Source organism: Zonotrichia leucophrys, chromosome 4 (genome assembly GCF_028769735.1).
Source record: "Zonotrichia leucophrys gambelii isolate GWCS_2022_RI chromosome 4, RI_Zleu_2.0, whole genome shotgun sequence".
Taxonomy (NCBI): domain Eukaryota; kingdom Metazoa; phylum Chordata; class Aves; order Passeriformes; family Passerellidae; genus Zonotrichia; species Zonotrichia leucophrys.
The window spans coordinates 2184730-2203269 of record NC_088173.1 but is presented as its reverse complement, the minus strand read 5'-3'; the positions used below and the strand labels follow the sequence as shown (position 1 = coordinate 2203269).

Sequence of the window (18540 nt, the reverse complement as noted above, 5' to 3'; positions counted from 1 at the left end):
TTCCATTAGCATTGTACCATTTTAGAAAGGTGAATTGCCAGCTGAAGACAAAAAATTTCTTCATGCAATTTTAATACACGGCCTTGCTGCGGCTACTTAACAATATGCACCTAGCAATTTAAAAATTCCATTTCTGCTTGAAAGCAAAAGTAATTTCTACCCTCTTCACTACTGGAATATACTCAAGCTTCTCAAGATATTTCCTCTCTATGTGCAGGCACACTGAGCAAGCAGAATTCTATATAACATTTTCAACTGCAAACCTTTACAAATAGTCTATTTCTTATATCCTGTAGATAATTACAATACATGATGTGTTTTCTAGGTGGTAAATACTCAATTCTCTGAACAGGAAATTCTTCTACTAAAGAGTAGAAGTCTGTGTGTAAGAAAAGGCTGTGCATTATCAGCTAAGTAAAGATCTATTATGTCATTGTTTTGGTGAAAGCATTAAACTGCCCAAGATAGTTTAACATTTGTTTCATGGTGCTTCTCATTTTATTTTGGGGATATTTTGACTTATTTACTTATTTATTGGATAGATACTTATTTTTGCTTATAAACTTATTTATTTTTGCTTATAAATTTACTTATTACTAGTTTTTACACAGGGCCTCAATTATCTCTGAAGACATGTACACAGGTTTCATTAAAAATGGCAAAATATATAAGAAGCAAGATGCAAATTAACCTCTTTAGCAAAGGTCTAAAGCACAGTTTTTAACAGAACCCAGGTAAGCAGAGGAGGACAGAATGCTGAGGCAGCAAAGCCTCCTGTAGTTATAGGGATTGCCATAATTTCTGAAATGTGGTGGAGAGGCAAAGCCACAACAAACCAGATTTCATTAGTTTCACAATGCAGTGAGCAACTTGGTTTTCCTATCACAAATTAATAAAAATAAAAAAAGAATGGAAGTTCATTTAATGGAAGAAAATAAATGCCCTTACCTCTCCACTAAAAAGTCTGTGAAAGAAGCCTCTCTTTGGCTTAGGAGACTTCTCTCTGTCTGGTGACACAGTACCATCACTTTCATATGCATTGATATCTTCAAAGCATCCCGTTTCAATCATCTTGAAAACACATGAAATATAAATGAAATATCCATAAAAGCCTCTCAAACAAGTTCCAGGTTGTTGTTGGGTACTCCTAACACTTAAAAATTCATCAGCCAAACTATCCCACTGTCTCCAAAAGGAAGCACAAAGCTGGCATTGACTCACCTTGTGCACTCAACCAACTAAAGAATAGCAATGAGAGCACTCTCACACAGGTGTCAGGTACTCTCTTGCTTTTTTTGCATTCTTGCCTTTCTTATACTCATGATGCAATAAAGAGAAGCTTTTAGAACCAGAAACAGATTTTCCTTTCAGGTATTCTGTTCATTTTAGAGCAGGCCAGCCAAAAAAAAAGAAATATCTCTATGCCCTGGACTGAACTTAATTAATAAACATGACATGGGAGGAAAACAAAAGATATAACAGAGATGGGGATTTTGAAATAATCTTTGTCTGTGTGCACAGAAACAAAAGAAATAAAACCACAATTAGTGGGTACAGAAAGGACAGCAGGAAGAGTGAATGCCAAAATACAACCAACAGGCAGGCTCAGAAAGGGGGGGAGTGGCTAATGGCCAAACCCAGCTGGCATTTACCAGTAAGTGGCACCAGTACACATCTGTCACAGCAGCTGGCAGCCAAAGCAGGCACAGAGCCACTGGGTTGGAAGAGACCTTCAAGATCATGGAGTCCAACCCAGCCCTAACACCTCAATTAACCCTGGCACCAAGTGTCACATCCAGGCTTTTTTAAGCACATTTAGGGATGGTGACTCCACCACCTCCTGGGGCAGACCATTCCAGTAATTTATCATTCTTTCTGTAAAAAACTTTTTCCTATTATCCTGTCCGGTTTATCTCGGCTGTTTGAGGGGCCTGGAAAGGCCCGGGGTGGCCTTGGGGCAGCCCGCGTATCGAAGGACGAGAAGAGGCTTCAGTTCTTCTTTCGGTTTTTATGTTTATTAATTGTTTATCTAAAAGATTTTCTTTCAGCCGAACAGAGCTCTGCTCAGCAGCCAGCCATGAGCACACTGTGCTGCCCTCCGGACAGCCACCTATCTTTATACCCATGGTTACGTGTACAATATTTATCATTTTTCCCCAATACCATCTATTCTTATAACTCGGTGCACTCTCAGTAATAACCAATCCAAAGGTGCCACCGTGGCCAAAGAAGATGGAGGAGAAGAGGAAGAAGAAGAAGGACAGGACACGCCCCAATTCCTCCATCTTACTCCTCTAAACCCCCCTGTACATAAATCCTAAACCCTGTGTCTCACCCTCTAATTAACCAATCCCTTCACCATTCACCCTGGTGAAGCCCTCCTGTCCTCATACAGTGTCGTCTCCTGTGTAGGACCAAAGTGCAGCCACCAGACACTTCTGGAACATTCCAGGACTCCCGAGCCCCCCAAGGTGGTCTCGGAGGCTCAGCATCTCAGGACTGAGATCTTGAGATCCAACATTAGCCAACCTATATTTCCCTTGGTGCAGCTTAAAACTGTGAATATACCTTGTAGAGGGAGAGAGGGCATAAAGAGGAATAAGAAGAAATGCAGCCTGCTTTTGTTGTAAACCAGGACATTGGGTAAATTATGGAATGGTGAGAGAAAGTCTTGAGAGGCAAAAATTGGAGAGAAAGCTCAGTAACATGAATTAAAAGAAAAAATAAGCACAAATGTACAATGAAATCTGCAGTTCTGCCTTGAAGAACAGGAATTGCCATCACAAGAATTCTACAACTACTTCCAACTTTAACCCTCTCTGCAGGGTTAGTTATTAAGCTGCAGTGCATTTTTTAATGTCTAGATCATATTCTGAAGTTTAGAATTACAACATAGTATAGGAAATATTTCTCTCTCCAAGACTCACTGTTTCTCAGTGAAAGCTCTCTATGTCAAATTACACCTTTTCAAACATCCTTAATGTAATGCAAAAAAACAAAAGGAAAACAGAGGGGAATGTACTTTTTCCTCCAAATTATTCAGAAATTTCTCATCTTTTGTGTTCAAGCTTTAAATAAAATGCAATATACGGGGAGAGAAATGACATTGGGAGAACTCAAGACAATAGCAATTTCAGAAAGTCACGAATAAATTAGAATGGGGACAAGGCATTGATAGCAAGAACTACAATTTGAAGTAATTGTTACTGAGTGCTCTTGCTGAAACAGTAAATAGATTTGAATTGCATGCAGAGGCAGCAGAATTCTAGTACTCTATGCAGGCTACTAGAATATTCATTCACTAGGCACACAAAACAAACTCTTAAGGGAAAGTCTGACTCAACTGATATTGAACTGTTTGTTTTGAAACCTTGAAAAAGGTGAGCCTGCAATTCTGTATTGCTGTCACTTGGATACTCTATTGATCACACAAACAGCTTGCACTGCACTTTTTGCTTTTGAACACTTGGAATAGCATTCCATGCCTCTCCTGTGAACAGCAATACTGAATAACATGGGACTGAAGAACAAGGAAAGGGTGGTCTTACAGATACCAATACTGTTCTGTAAGCTGTGCCTATGATGACAAGATGCCAGACTTTGTTTATGCAAATTTACTATAAATCTCAGTTTTTAGCAAGTTTCTTATGTTTTTGGAAAAAAAATTCTTAAGCCTCTCAGCAAAGAAGTCTAAAGCAGAAATGTCTTTACATCTGCTAGAGAAAATAATTATAATTATTTATTTTATTAAATATTCTATACTGCTGTACTAAAGAAATAATCTTTTATGAAATGTGCATTACCTCATTTTGCCAAGGGATTGAGACACAACCCGTCACAAATTTGGAATAGAAGTCATCATCTGTGGTATCCAGGTTCACTCCTTTCACTGTTGAGAACTGCTCAATGTCCAGGACATCTTTACAATAAACTGCACGTGGCTGCAGTACAAGACAAGATTACTTCATTAAAGTTTTGGATCTGGGGACTTTTAGTTTGGTTTTATTTTCTCTAGATGAGCAAAAGAGAGCAAAATGTCTGCAATTTTACATTTCACACTGCTGATCAGCAAATTATATTAGTCTATGGAACAGAAATACAAAGATGCTCTTCATAAGTAACCTGAGCAATTCTATCCATCCTGCAAGTAAGAGAAAAGAAATATCAAAGCCAGAAACAGTTTGTTTGGATCTCAGTGATTATCATAATTCACTCATCTTCTGTCACCTTTCTTTCAACTCTGGAATATTTTCTTCAAAGCTATTCCTCATTTCTTCTGCATCTGAGCAATGGAAGGGGACTTTTATGGGGTAAGAAATCAGCTACAAAGCTCCCTAGGGAAATAGCACTATTGTAAATTGTTTTGTGATCTCAGATGAAACACCACAAAACAATTAGTTATCATCAATAGCCACAGTGGCATTCTCCTAGAAGTGTAACTAACTTTAAAGGTTTCTCTGGTGTTCATATGACTGCTAACAGAATTATGACAGTTCTTCCCTTTTTAGATACTAATCAAATCTGTCTCACCTACTTACATCTGGCAAGAATGGAGGTTCTAACATGTTAGCTTCCAGCCTCTTGAAGTTGATGTTCTTGAAAATAGGATGTTGCTTTACAACAGCAGCTCCTCCCTCAGTGCAGCCCAGTCGTTCCCCTGGATTTTTAGCAAGTAACTGCAGATACATGGAAAAAAGCTGATCCATGATACAATCCCACAACTGAAAAAAAAATCATCTACATACAATGTCTTTCAATCAGTTTATTTTGCTACTTGGGCTCCTATTAAGTAAATTTATCATGTATCAATTGGAACTATACCTGGAAACCCAAACAACAACATTCTGGGAACAAATATATTTTCAACAGACAAAAGAACCCCTGAAAGCACATTATTTGAAGATTATGCCCAAAGTTATATGAAAATATTTTAATTGATGTCATATTAAGAAGACTTGACAGTACAGACTTTGCAGTAGGCTTTCCTTTCAGGAAAGAGACTTCTATTTTTTCCTATGGGCTTAAGTAATGCATATATCTTGCATTAAATAGTACAGAAAACTTGTGAAGCTTTCTGTATAAATTTAAGAAGAGGCAAGATAGAAAAAAAAATTGTAGATAATGCTTTATGTGAAGAAACTGGTGTACTACTCAGCCACTTGTTCCTATGCAGTATCCTATGTGAGCATGCTGTTGCACTCCATCTACAATAACAACTGGTCCAAGCAGTACTAGACCATTTCATTCATGTGATGAATAATCAATTTATGCAGCTTTCCTTCATCTTGAGAAAAGTTCTGAATTCTTGAAGTTTGATAACTGAACAGCTCATGAACAATCACAAATTTTCATATGAACTAAAGGAAGGTTTAGGAAATCCCATTCTGAAATTTTTTCAAGATTTTAAAATAAAGTAGTTGGTCTCTTTAAAAGGATTAGAAATTTCATTTCCAAACCTCTATGTCTCTTCACCCACCATCCTGCAGATGGATTTTGCCTCCTCTGAAAACTTGTCTGAGTATGTTTCCTGGTCTTCCTTTACTCTGCGGTCAATCTCATCGCGTTTAACTCTTTCCTTGTGCTTCCTGAACGGAGACTGCCCTTCAATCATCTCATAAATCAAACAGCCAAGGCCCCACCAATCCGGACTGAATGTATACTTCTCGTTTTTGAGCACTTCTGGAGCTGCAAAACAAAAACAAACACACACCCACATCATTTCACTTTAAATTGACTAATTGTGTGTATTGGAAAAACTCTCAGGTACTCTCTCTGGGCCCTGTGCAGACATATTTGTGTGACTCTTCTGTACTTTGAAAAAACTTTAATTTCTACAGTGAGAACTCTGTTTATATTCAAGAGAAAAACTTGATTTCTTGAATGCTTAAAACCAGTATTCTTTAGAGAATGAAAAAAAAAAACCCTGAGAATGAAGTTTTCCAAAGCATGGAAAGAAATGTAGTATCACAGTAATTTCTCTCTTTACCTGTGACCATAAATCTCTTTGAATCCCAGAAAAAAATTAGGTGCTTTGTTCAAGTTCTGCCTAAAGCTGGAATTTTCAGTTAAGTTTTCAAGTTTATCAGTAGGCTTACAATTAAGTAACATCTACAAATGCATATTATAACCTTTCTTCTTCCCATAACATGTCTAGTAACTAATCCAGGTCCAATACAGTTCTTAAATTCACAGAAGCAAATTTTCTGGTAAAATGTAACTAGCAAAGGATGCTTTACATACCCATGTAACCAACAGTCCCAACACGTCCTCGGACAGTTTCACCTTCTGGAATCTGCACAGCTAATCCAAGATCTGAAATCCTGATATGTCCTATTCATGTTAAAATAAATTATACATCGTCAGCCAATTAAGGAAGTAAAATAATGAAGTACTATCACTTTTAAAACAAAAAATTTCTATTGCACATCTCATAAAAAACCCCACTGCAAAGTATCAAAAGATTCATATAGCCCTAAGTTTATTTAACTTAACTTGAAAAGAGTGTTTTATTCAGCCCCTCCTTAAAAATGTGCAGAAAGAGAGGCACAGATATAACTGATTTTCTGAAGGTCAGACAAAAATAATTTGCTCTTAAGCAAAGCTCTTTGGCATAGGCTGCTGTTCTTGGACAAAGAGAAATGCTCATTTCAGATTCTGCATCTATGCATCAGACACTTGTGGTTTTCTGCATACCCACCACAAGCCCTTAGCTTTCTGACTTCTTAATAAAACTTCAAAATTAATTTATTCCAAATGTGAGAAAACTGTAGCCTGTACTGAGAGAGCTCTTTTTCATGTAATGAAGTACCCCAATAATGCCAAACATGAGTACTTGGAATTGCTATCCCCACTCCCACCCCAAACCAAGAGCAGCCCAGTCCATAATCCACTCAGAATTATTTATATAGTAACATGTCAGTTCAATTCTGGGATTTCCTCTTCTCATGAATCACTCCTAAGTGGAAAACAGCTTTTATTGCACTTTATCAGCCAAATGTCTCAAGTTGACCTTCCCCTATCACACAGGGCCTGTAGAGCTGTACCTCTGACAGAAATCATCTGGCAATGGACTGGTTTGTCATGCACTGCTCAGTGGGGAACCAGTCCAAGCAGGGCAATGGGAATAAATCCACCCCACTCTCCCTCACATTCCCATGGATATTCCCATTCTTTGTTGGATAGACTCCTGAACTGTTTCAAGCACATTCAAGCCATTTCAAGGCATGAACTGTACTGACATTTTAATGTAAAAACACATAAGGTACTTTCTCAATAAAAATGTAAAAGTCTAGACAGAAGAAAGGACAATTACATTTCCAATTCAATTCTAAAAGAATTTTGTAGAAAGATTTGTGGCAAAAACGAAAAAAAAAGAGCAAAACTCACACTTATTTCTAATACTGGTTATAAGGACAGGGATAGTGTTGTTTACAGAAACACCACAGACTCACAGAATGATTCAGGTTGGAAGGGATTTCAGAAGGTCTCTAAAACCTTCTGAGTAAGCAGGCAGCCCAAAGTGTTCCAGGCTTTTAAAATACTTATGAGAAAGCCTCCAAGAGTGGACACTGCATCACCTCTCTGGGTAGCCCATTCCAATGCCCATTAACCTTTGTGCATATATGCTATTGTCGCAGACATTTCTTCATAGAAATCTTTTCTTTGAGATTTGTCCTTCTTCTAAGAAGCAAAGGGCCCCAGAAGAAGAATGTAAACAATTGTTCTCAGCTGCTGTGAAATGTAGCAGGTGTCCCTGTGATTGGCTCATCTTCCTTGTGTACCATTAAAGGCCAATCACAGGAGCAGCTCAGGGACGGATTCCCTGCACACAGAACTTTGTTATTCATTCTTTCTATTCTATTCTTAGCATAGCTGCTCTCTGCAACCTCTCTTTTTCTTCCTTTTAGTATAGTTATAATGTATTATATATCTTATGTCAATAAATCAGCCTTCTGATCAAGAAACAAGATTCTCGTCCTTCTCTCACCACAGTGACCGTCTAAAGTCGCTGTAATATGCTATGGCATTCAAAAAGCTCTACAGCATCAATATTAGTTAACAGCACATTAACTTCTTATGTACATGTGTTAGATAATCAGGGGATGGAGAGAGAGGGAGGAGAAAGTCAAGTTCCATTTTATATACTGGCTGGAAATAAGGTAATGCTCTGGAGCAGCAAATGCTATTTTAAATACATTCAGATGCTCCTGACATCTGATGAACTCCTTTTCAAGTGCAAGATCTGAGCTCCTGAAGAGATTTTCTAATTAGTCTCCTGTGCTCTCTGGAACTAGATCAAAATATCCCTGGCAGAGAGGAAGCATTCTAGTGCAGTCCTGCAAGGCCACATTTTTCCTCAAAGAACCCTTCAGCTTTTCTAAGACATTGCTGGAGAGAAAAATTAAAGAATGCATTTGATGTCTGGCAAAGCTTTAGCTCTTGGAAAGTGACTTCTCTCAAGCATCATCTTTTTTTGAAAATTATCAGTCAGAACATGCTGACTTTTAAAAAAATAGTGTGCTAATGACTTCAAAAACAGTTTTTCCTCAACTAAAATGCTCAGCAGTTACAAGAACAAACTTGTAATATTAATCCACAGCTTAGAAGAGAATTCCTGCACATGTTCCACAGTCAATTCAAAAGATTCTGGTAATGACTTGCATACAAAGACATTAAAGAGAATTAATTTGGCTTTTGACAAAGGACTACAAACAGTTCATGTTGTTTGTACTTCCTTGATTCCTTCATATGCATCAGAGACCATCAGACCTCTTTTAGTCAAAATTTTAAAACAGAAATACTTCAGATTTCTTCCCGCTGTCTAAACAATCTGGTTTACTAAGTAAAAGTCTGCCCCCCTCATCTAACAAATCATGTTTCCATAATTGAAGAAAAGACAAACAAAACAAATCCATGTAAAAATTTTAGTGATATTAAATCAAGATGAGGGGGAAAATGAGGAGCAAAAGGGAAAAACTAGCCATTTGAAGGTAGAAAATTGACCCTTCATAAATATTAATGGTTGACTCCCAAAGTTTTCCCCCCCTTTCTAAAAAGCAAGGCAGTATTGCCTTTGCTAAATTAAGATTCACCAATGAGGTCTCTTTTATTATGAAGAAATCCCTTACATTTCTGGCTTGGTATTAGAGGTATAATTCCTGATTTCAAATTAATTTTAATTTTTACTTACCACAGTCATCAAGAAGTATATTCTCAGGCTTCAAGTCTCTACAAATTAAACAACAGAAATGTGAATTAAGCAAAGACAAAACTATAAGCCCTGAAATGCAACAGATTCAACAGAAAACAACTTGGTTCTGACTGAAGCAATTTATCCAGTTCCACCTATTAAAAAAAAAAATCTGTGAAGCTGATGACCTATAATACAAATAGTTTAACCAGAGAACGAGATCCACTGTCCCTGAACTCTTTAGTCCTCTTTAATTGATATTACCATAACTATTTAATTTATATTAACAAAGTCCTGATATAAAGAACCAGTATTTACACCCAAATTTGTGTTCATTAGTGAAAAGCATTTCTCCTGAGGAATATCAGCTTGACAGTGGTAAAATACAAGTGTTTGCTGCAGTTTGATGCTGGCCCCTTGCTATATTTCACCTCAGGGCATCAGAATATCAACAAAGAGTAATAATCCCAAGACTAAGCACAGGCTTATATCATTCATTCAAACTCAATTTCTTTAATTTGGCCATGCAACTTCCAAGCTTCCTAGACATTCACCTAGTTAAGTTATTCTTTGCAATAACTTTCTAGAAGTTTCCTATTACTTTTCTGTAAACATCAAAGTTTCCCAAACAACATTTTTTAACTATTAAATGATAGCAAGACTCAGGAAATACTAAAAGGGCAATAAATTCAGCATTGCAATTTTGCATCTTGTGCATTTTTACTTTGAGAACAAAGGAAAATATTGAATGGAATGTTTGAATTTTTCCCTGCTCAAGGAAAATTTGGGGAGTCATTCAAGCTGAATCAGAAGTTTTGCTAGGATTTATCCCTAGCAGATTCTCCTGAGGATACACATACACATATATATGCATGAAAATTTGTATAAAATGTATAATGTACATTATTATTTATAATAGTGCACTATAGATTGTTATAATCTATATTGTTAATTTTTAATGGTTATTTTTTATATGTGTGTATTTGTGGTATGCATCAGTAAGCATGTGGACTGAGATGGTCTCTTAGATTTCTTCCACCATAAATATAAGCCAGAAATAGACACATAAAACCCAGTAGTTGGCTAAAGAATCAGCTATTGAAATAGATTCTTAAAAACAATATGTATCTATACATATATACATACAGTTGTGACAAGAAGAAGAATCTGAATAACATAAAAGAAAAAAATTTAGGAAGAATAACTCTAGAGTTGCCATTCTAAATGAGAGAAAATTGTTCACCAAGAAATCTAAGTAGGGCTTTTCCCCCCACATATTGGTTAATTCATGTTCTGTATTAAGTGTATTCATGGTAAAGTTTCATTATCTTATGAGATTAACTATATACAAAAGTCATAAAGATGCTCTGCTTCTCATGGTTTTAAGCCTCAACAATCCTTATAATGTTAATAAATGGTATTAAATATAAGATTACAATAGCAGAGAAACCAGGAGAGATCAGAGGTAAAAACACTGAAGAACACTGGGATTTGACAGAAGTGTTTGAAGGTTGCCTTGTGGGGAAACAGCTAACAAGTTGGTGGGGCTGTGGTTTGGGCCCTTTTGTTTTGTTTAGGCTTTTTTGTTATTTTGTATTTTAAACAATCAGTTTTGTTTTCATCTGAAGAATGTAAAATGACCTACTTGTAGCTGATGAAATGTCTCACCCCTGCTTCCCTCCTATGTGTATGCCAAAACACAGTGTGTAATATTGCAAGAGTGGCCAAATTCTCTAGGGAACCACATCCAAGCACCAGCATAAACCTGATTCCCTCTGCTTCTGCCACTTGCCACTCTGTGTGTCTGTGTGTGTGACACTTGGTGTTACACAGCACAAGTACAAAGAAACCATTCTTGGTCCACCACTAAGTTTGTTTGCTTGTTCTGTAACATTAATGCATACCAGGGGTTAAATGATGTATGTACAGAGACAAAACAGAGCATTAAAATCATACAATCTCAACTGCAGTGCATAAAGCTTCTGATAGTTCCATTAATTCAAAGGCAATAATAATTTTATTGGAGGAATCTGAAACTAAAACAGAAGAAGGAGCTTTTCACATGGGCTATGACTATCCTGTTACCTTTGGGAGTGTAAGATGCAATGCAGCCAGGGACTTATGCATTAAAATTATAAATTAATTTGCTTTGTAAATCATAGTTCAATTTCAGTTTATACTGTTTTAAAATATTTCAAGCATCAAGACCTAAATCAACAGCAAGAAGACATAAGACATATATTCCTAGGGATATGCCATGAAAAGGACAACTAAGTTTTTTTTTTTTATTCTTTTCCTACAAAATTAAAACACAAACTTGTTTTAGTAGGAAACAATTAATATGTTAATATGTAAGTTTGTTTGCTTGTTCTGTAACATTAATGCATACCAGGGTTAAATGATGTATGTACAGAGACAAAACAGAGCATTAAAATCATACAATCTCAATTGCATTGATTGTTACACTCAATTGCAGTGCATAAAGCTTCTGATAGTTCCATTAATTCAAAGGCTATAATAATTTTATTGGAGGAATCTGAAACTAAAACAGAAGAAGGAGCTTTTCACTATCCTGTTACCTTTGGGAGTGTAAGATGCAATGCAGCCAGGGACTTATGCATTAAAATTATAAATTAATTTGCTTTGTAAATAATAGTTTAATTTCAGTTTATACTGTTTTAAAATATTTCAAGCATCAAGACCTAAATCAACAACAAGAAGACATAAGACATATATTCCTAGGGATATGCCATGAAAAGGACAACTAAGTTTTTTTTTTTATTCTTTTCCTACAAAATTAAAACACAAACTTGTTTTAGTAGGAAACAATTAATATGTTAATATGTAAGTTTGTTTGCTTGTTCTGTAACATTAATGCATACCAGGGGTTAAATGACGTATGTACAGAGACAAAACAGAGCATTAAAATCATACAATCTCAATTGCATTGATTGTTACACTCAATTGCAGTGCATAAAGCTTCTGATAGTTCCATTAATTCAAAGGCTATAATAATTTTATTGGAGGAATCTGAAACTAAAACAGAAGAAGGAGCTTTTCCCATGGGCTATGACTATCCTGTTACCTTTGGGAGTGTAAGATGCAATGCAGCCAGGGACTTATGCATTAAAATTATAAATTAATTTGCTTTGTAAATCATAGTTTAATTTCAGTTTATACTGTTTTAAAATATTTCAAGCATCAAGACCTAAATCAACAGCAACAAGACATAAGACATATATTCCTAGGGATATGCCATGAAAAGGACAACTAAGTTTTTTTTTATTCTTTTCCTACAAAATTAAAACACAAACTTGTTTTAGTAGGAAACAATTAATATGTTAATATGTAAGTTTGTTTGCTTGTTCTGTAACATTAATGCATACCAGGGGTTAAATGACGTATGTACAGAGACAAAACAGAGCATTAAAATCATACAATCTCAACTGCAGTGCATAAAGCTTCTGATAGTTCCATTAATTCAAAGGCAATAATAATTTTATTGGAGGAATCTGAAACTAAAACAGAAGAAGGAGCTTTTCACATGGGCTATGACTATCCTGTTACCTTTGGGAGTGTAAGATGCAATGCAGCCAGGGACTTATGCATTAAAATTATAAATTAATTTGCTTAGTAAATCATAGTTTAATTTCAGTTTAACTGTTTTAAAATATTTCAAGCATCAAGACCTAAATCAACAGCAAGAAGACATAAGACATATATTCCTAGGGATATGCCATGAAAAGGACAACTAAGTTTTTTTTTATTCTTTTCCTACAAAATTAAAACACAAACTTGTTTTAGTAGGAAACAATGAATATGTTCAACACTGAAGAGATGTGAAAAAGTACAAGTAAGTGTAGATGACACTCACCTGTAAACAATTCTCTCCCTTTGCAAATCCTCCAGCCCACAGCACAGTTCTGCAGCATAGAAAATAGCCCTTTCTTCATCAAAGCCAGGATTTCCCATGTTATATATGTGAAACTTCAGATCCCCTCCATTCATTATGGTTAACACTAAACACAGGGCATCTTTTGTCTCATATGTATAGGATAAACTAACCTAAAAATGGGCAGAGTGAGAGCACAACCATTAATCATTCATAAACCCTGAAACAATTCACAGATCTTTTTTCCAATACAATCAACTTATGAATCCTTTTTTAAGGCAAAAAGAACAAAACATACAAGTGGAAAATCATTCCTGCAGAGTACTGGTAGACACAGAGGAATTCAGACTAATTTGCCTGTGTACACAAACCAGACACACAACACAAAAGCTGAGTGGCAGATCTGTTCAGGTACCCAGAAAATACATTTATTGATGATGCCCCTCAGCTGCACGGTACCTGTATCACTCTTTGTCCAGACAGCATGAGCATATTCCTGATTTTATTCATATCTCATGAATTATGCACTGCCAAACCATCTTCCTGAACTACGAGACTCAAAACTGCCCTAGAGGAACTCAAATTATTTTTAATCAAATGTGTAGTTTCTATTCCTACCCCTGCCTCCCCCCAGGTAACTGCATATTTCCCTCTATTGCCAACAGTAGAGACTCAGTACAATTCCTTACCATCTTTCTTCTCACTGTACTTGAAATGTGGTGCTGATAGGCAAGGACAAAGCACCACTTTTTTTTTTTCAGGTTTTATATGAAAGATTTTAAAGTGCATTTAAAGTTTTAAAGGAAACTTGTGAAATAAAACAAAACCCTCCCCACTTAACACAACGTCATATACCACAAAATTGAACTGCTTAAGTTACAAAGTTAAATTATGCTATGCAGATGATCATCTGGTAGGATCTTCAAAATTACCTACCTTGTACTAAGAGCAATGGAATTCAAACATAGCTTACATTAGGTAAAAAAAAAAAAGTAAGGTGTGGTTTTTTTTTAACTCAAAGAATTTATTTTAAATGTGTACAAGTAAATAATTGTTTTAATTCAGTAACAGAACCAAACTCTTCCTTCAGAAGTATAAATACAATACTAAATGATAAAACTAAATAAATACAGAAATCAGCTACTCAAATCAGCTACTCAAGGCATAGCTTCCCATTTGGTGGTTTAAACTGCTGTGTCCAGCTATTTCTGACTGTACTTGTGAGAGAGGCATGACAAGTTATCTGCCCACTTCAAAACCAGCATTACTGCAAATGCTAAACCTACATCTTCACTGTTGCATAAAAACCACCATTGGATAGCAAGAAGAAAATAACATCCTCAATTTTATAAAGCAATTCAACTTCAAAAAAATCAAATTCAAAAATCAAATTCAAAAATCGAATTCAACTTGGATCAATTATTGATTTACAGTGTTTACATATGCTGAAAAAAATGTGACTCAAAAATAGAAGTTTCACTGTTTTAGTAATTTATGGATCAAGCCAGGTACTCCCTGGATTCAGTTTCAGTCAATTTAAGCCCAGAAGCCTTGTGCAAAAATAACATTAGCATATTTATACAAAACTGTAATTTACAATAGTTTAAAATATTAATGTGTCTGGCCAGCAAATTCTTAATTTTTCTTGTAGCTGGCAGTATTCTACAGTGGTTTTTCTAATACATAAAACTTATCAGAAAATACATACATACATATTTTATACATATATATTTATAAATAACTTTCACTATCCTCTAAAACAGGTACTTTAAAATCCTCTGAACAGCAATACAAAATTTATAAGTAAATGGATTTCAAACCAAAGCAAAGTGTATTTGAAATTAACATTTAAATGACATTACAATTAAAAAGTAAACATTACCTGGGGAAAGTTTTACTTGGTGTATCTTTGAACATTTTAACTTCTTATACTGCTTAGTAATTAGAGCTACTAACAGAGCATAATTTACACAAGTTACAAATGCTTAGGTATTAAAACTAAGATTTCCATTACATGGAAATTCCATTAAAAAGTTAATTGTTTCACATCCAAGATACTGCTTTAAGCCTTGGTACACAGCAAAGCAATATAACCTGAATCAATACAGTATTAAAATGTCATGTTTGTCTTAAAATATATCAGCAACGGGGTAACAAATGCTATGAAAATACCTCAGGATATAAAATTAAGAAAAGGACAAAGATTCAGTGGCATCAGCATGCTGAAACACTGCCTTAATGTTCTGGCTGTCAGAAATAAAGCAGGTGGACCAAAAATAATCCTTGTGCACTGAACTATTCCCAATCACATACAAAATGTATTTATCATTGTATCAATCATTCCTCTCATGCACTCCTTCAATCAATTTTAAAAAGAGTTTTGTGCCCACAAGCTCCTGGAAGAGATAAATGAAGCAAACAAGATAAATTTCTGAAAATAGAAAGTAGATACTTACTACAAACCTACTATTCACTTTTTCTAGAATTCTTTTTTCATTTAGAGCCATTGATTCTCCTTTCCTCTTCTTTATTCTCTTTTTTTCTAGCTTTTTGCAAGCATACATTTTTCCTGTTGCCCGTACTTGACAGGCACACACCTACAAAAAGAAGGATAGTGTGTCAGAGATGCTTGAGGCTTTTTAGAATTTTTATTTTAAAGAAAATTAAATTTAACTTTCTTTTTAAACTCTTTAATGCTGTCAGAAAATTATGGTCTGTAAGTATCAGAGCCTTTACTCATGAAACTTTAAAGGTTCACAAAAACTGTAACAGAAGTAGAAAAAGTGATTATACAGAGGCAAGTACATTTCTTTGGGGGTTGAATAGTTTAGCAAAACTGTGGATCCTGTGCTAGTGAAACAAGTGACTACAGTAACAGTGCAAAGTGTCCTAGGATGTGTCAAGGACAAATATTCACATCACAATAAACCATGTACAGAGGCAGTTCAATAAATTATAAACAGAATTATTAAAATCTATAGATTTTAAATTAGGTTCATGAATATTCTACATAATTAGCAAATTGCAACTAAATTCTCATTTCCAAATGAAATTTCTAAATAGAAGCGACTGTTGTCAGTCACTACAAGTTTTCTGCAGCTTTGTGCACGACCTACAATGCTTTAACACATTAAAACAGTTTGCATTGACAACAGCTTGCCAGGTGATGTGTCAAATGTAGATTGATAGAGACAAGAGTTAAACAGACTCCCCTTTTTCTCGGATTCCTTAAGAAGTGCCTTGCAGAAAGATACTTCTGTACTCACCTCTCCAAATCCACCTTTGCCCAGTACTCGGTAATGCCTAAACGTGTGTTTGGTTACTGGCTGCCTGATTAACAGAAACAATCAATTACTGCAACAGGAATTACAAACGTTAGCAATCCCTCCCCACCCCGAGGTCTGTCTTCATTTTCTCCTTTGTGTTCTGACATATTTCTGAACAGATGCTGCCTTAACCTCATGTAGAAATACTATAATGAGCTGAATTTCAAACGGAAGGGGTGCTCTGCTAAGAAACGTGGGCTCCCTCATCTGGTCACTGTTGCAATGTCCTGTTTTAAACTTCCGGCTCCCTTCCCAGGTGTGCCTATACCCTCTCCCTGCCCCCTTGCTGAGTGAGCCCTGTCAATCAGGCTTAAGATTCCAGCAAGGCGTCGTGTGGTTGGTCAAATTCAAAAGATGCCCCTATGCCCAGAGGTCATTGGCCTGTCTAAGTGTCATCCTCCCTTGAGACCCTGGTTGGTGGCTCACCTGTCCCCTCCCCTTCCCCTGCCCGGAGCTTAAAAGGTTAATCAGACCACGCGGCCGGATTCTGTTGGAGCAGTTGCCCCGGTTCAGACCTCTGTACCCATGGAATAAACATCTGGATATAACCCTCCAGCAGAATCCTCTCCTTTTTCTCTTCACCATCACCAGAAGCTCTCTCTCCTGAGGTAAACGGAGTCCTGACAAGCCTGGACTTGCACCAGTGCCCTGCTGCAATCTCCAGCAGCCAAGGTATCTCTGGGGTAAAGCACCACAGTGCTGCCTTTGGCTCAGCAGCGAGGGTCACACTGACCCAGGCACAATCTAACTGGTTATATTGGGATTCTTATTCCAATAGGTCACCAGGCACTGCCAAGAGCAGGAAGGGAAGCTGCCCAGGTCGGCCCTTTGCTGCCTCAGTCAGAGCACAGGCCATTGGCACCTCCTGCGCCTCCTTATCGGCTGACACGTGTCCGGTTATCTCGGCTGTTTGAGGGGCCTGGAAAGGCCCGGGGTGGCCTTGGGGCAGCCCGCGTATCGAAGGACGAGAAGAGGCTTCAGTTCTTCTTTCGGTTTTTATGTTTATTAATTGTTTATCTAAAAGATTTTCTTTCGGCCCGACAGAGCTCTGCTCAGCAGCCAGCCATGAGCACACTGTGCTGCCCTCCGGACAGTCACCTATCTTTATACCCATTGTTACGTGTACAATATTTATCATTTTTCCCCAATACCATTTATTCTTATAACTCGGTGCACTCTCAGTAATAACCAATCCAAAGGTGCCACCGTGGCCAAAGAAGATGGAGGAGAAGAAGAAGAAGAAGAAGGACAGGACACGCCCCAATTCCTCCATCTTACTCCTCCAAACCCCCCTGTACAGAAATCCTAAACCCTGTGTCTCACCCTCTAATTAACCAATCCCTTCACCATTCACCCTGGTGAAGCCCTCATCCTTGTCGTCTCCTGTGTAGGACCAAAGTCCAGCCACCAGACACTTCTGGAACATTCCAGGACTCCCGAGCCCCCCAAGGTGGTCTCGGTGGCTCAGCACCTCAGGACTGAGATCCTGAGATCCGACAGACACGCAGACTGTATTTCAGTGTGGTCATGCTGACAATGTGGCATCTCAAAGGTAAACCATCGCTGATTTCCCTTTGCTTTTTACTAAAGAAAGAGTTGTGGTATGCAAGAGCAGCTCAAGAGCCAATTTGTTAGGGTATTGATGCAGAGGAGGAGGAACAGATAACTGGAGGCAGGAGAGCTGTTGATCCCTCTGTGCTAAAACTCCTGAATGTGTCAGAGCAGGGCTGTCACAAGGGACTGGCTTTTCCTGTGCTTGCTTTAAATGAGCACTCACTGTTACTGCAGCTTTGCTCTGAGGACAACAGTGGAGGTTCATTTAGTAGAAAATTTGAGTGACTTCCCCAGTTCTCTTACTGGGTTTTGCAAACAATTCAGTAAAATAAAGACATTGGATAATTGGAATTTCCAACAAAATCAGTGCTCAAGCACCTTAATGTTTGAATGTGTGATCACAGGGGGCTGAATTTGAGTCAATTTGTAACAATTTCAGCCTTCTGAAAGAGTCTGGACACTCACCTAGTATTGATTTGAATGTACTGCATTCTGATACATATATAATATGTAAATCTTGCTATCTTGTAATTACTAGATCTGTATCTGTACCACCCTAAAAAACCTAGTACCAATCC

At 36.9% G+C, this 18540-nt stretch overlaps 1 protein-coding gene across 2 annotated transcripts in view; it reads right to left on the bottom strand.

Moving 5' to 3' along the window:
- The window catches only part of GRK4 (G protein-coupled receptor kinase 4), a 43448-nt gene that overhangs the window by 4091 nt on the left and 20817 nt on the right, over nucleotides 1–18540 (bottom strand). The window contains exons 7-15 of one of the 2 annotated variants that reach the window (XM_064710236.1): nucleotides 16349–16412; nucleotides 15539–15679; nucleotides 13065–13255; nucleotides 9191–9228; nucleotides 6241–6330; nucleotides 5477–5685; nucleotides 4539–4676; nucleotides 3804–3941; nucleotides 949–1071 (exon numbers count right to left, since the gene is read on the bottom strand). In XM_064710236.1, coding sequence (XP_064566306.1) covers nucleotides 949–1071; nucleotides 3804–3941; nucleotides 4539–4676; nucleotides 5477–5685; nucleotides 6241–6330; nucleotides 9191–9228; nucleotides 13065–13255; nucleotides 15539–15679; nucleotides 16349–16412 — 1132 coding nt within the window. Of the gene's footprint in view, nucleotides 1–948; nucleotides 1072–3803; nucleotides 3942–4530; nucleotides 4677–5476; nucleotides 5686–6240; nucleotides 6331–9190; nucleotides 9229–13064; nucleotides 13256–15538; nucleotides 15680–16348; nucleotides 16413–18540 lie in introns of those variants that run through there. The other variant, XR_010439817.1, reaches the window with a different exon arrangement.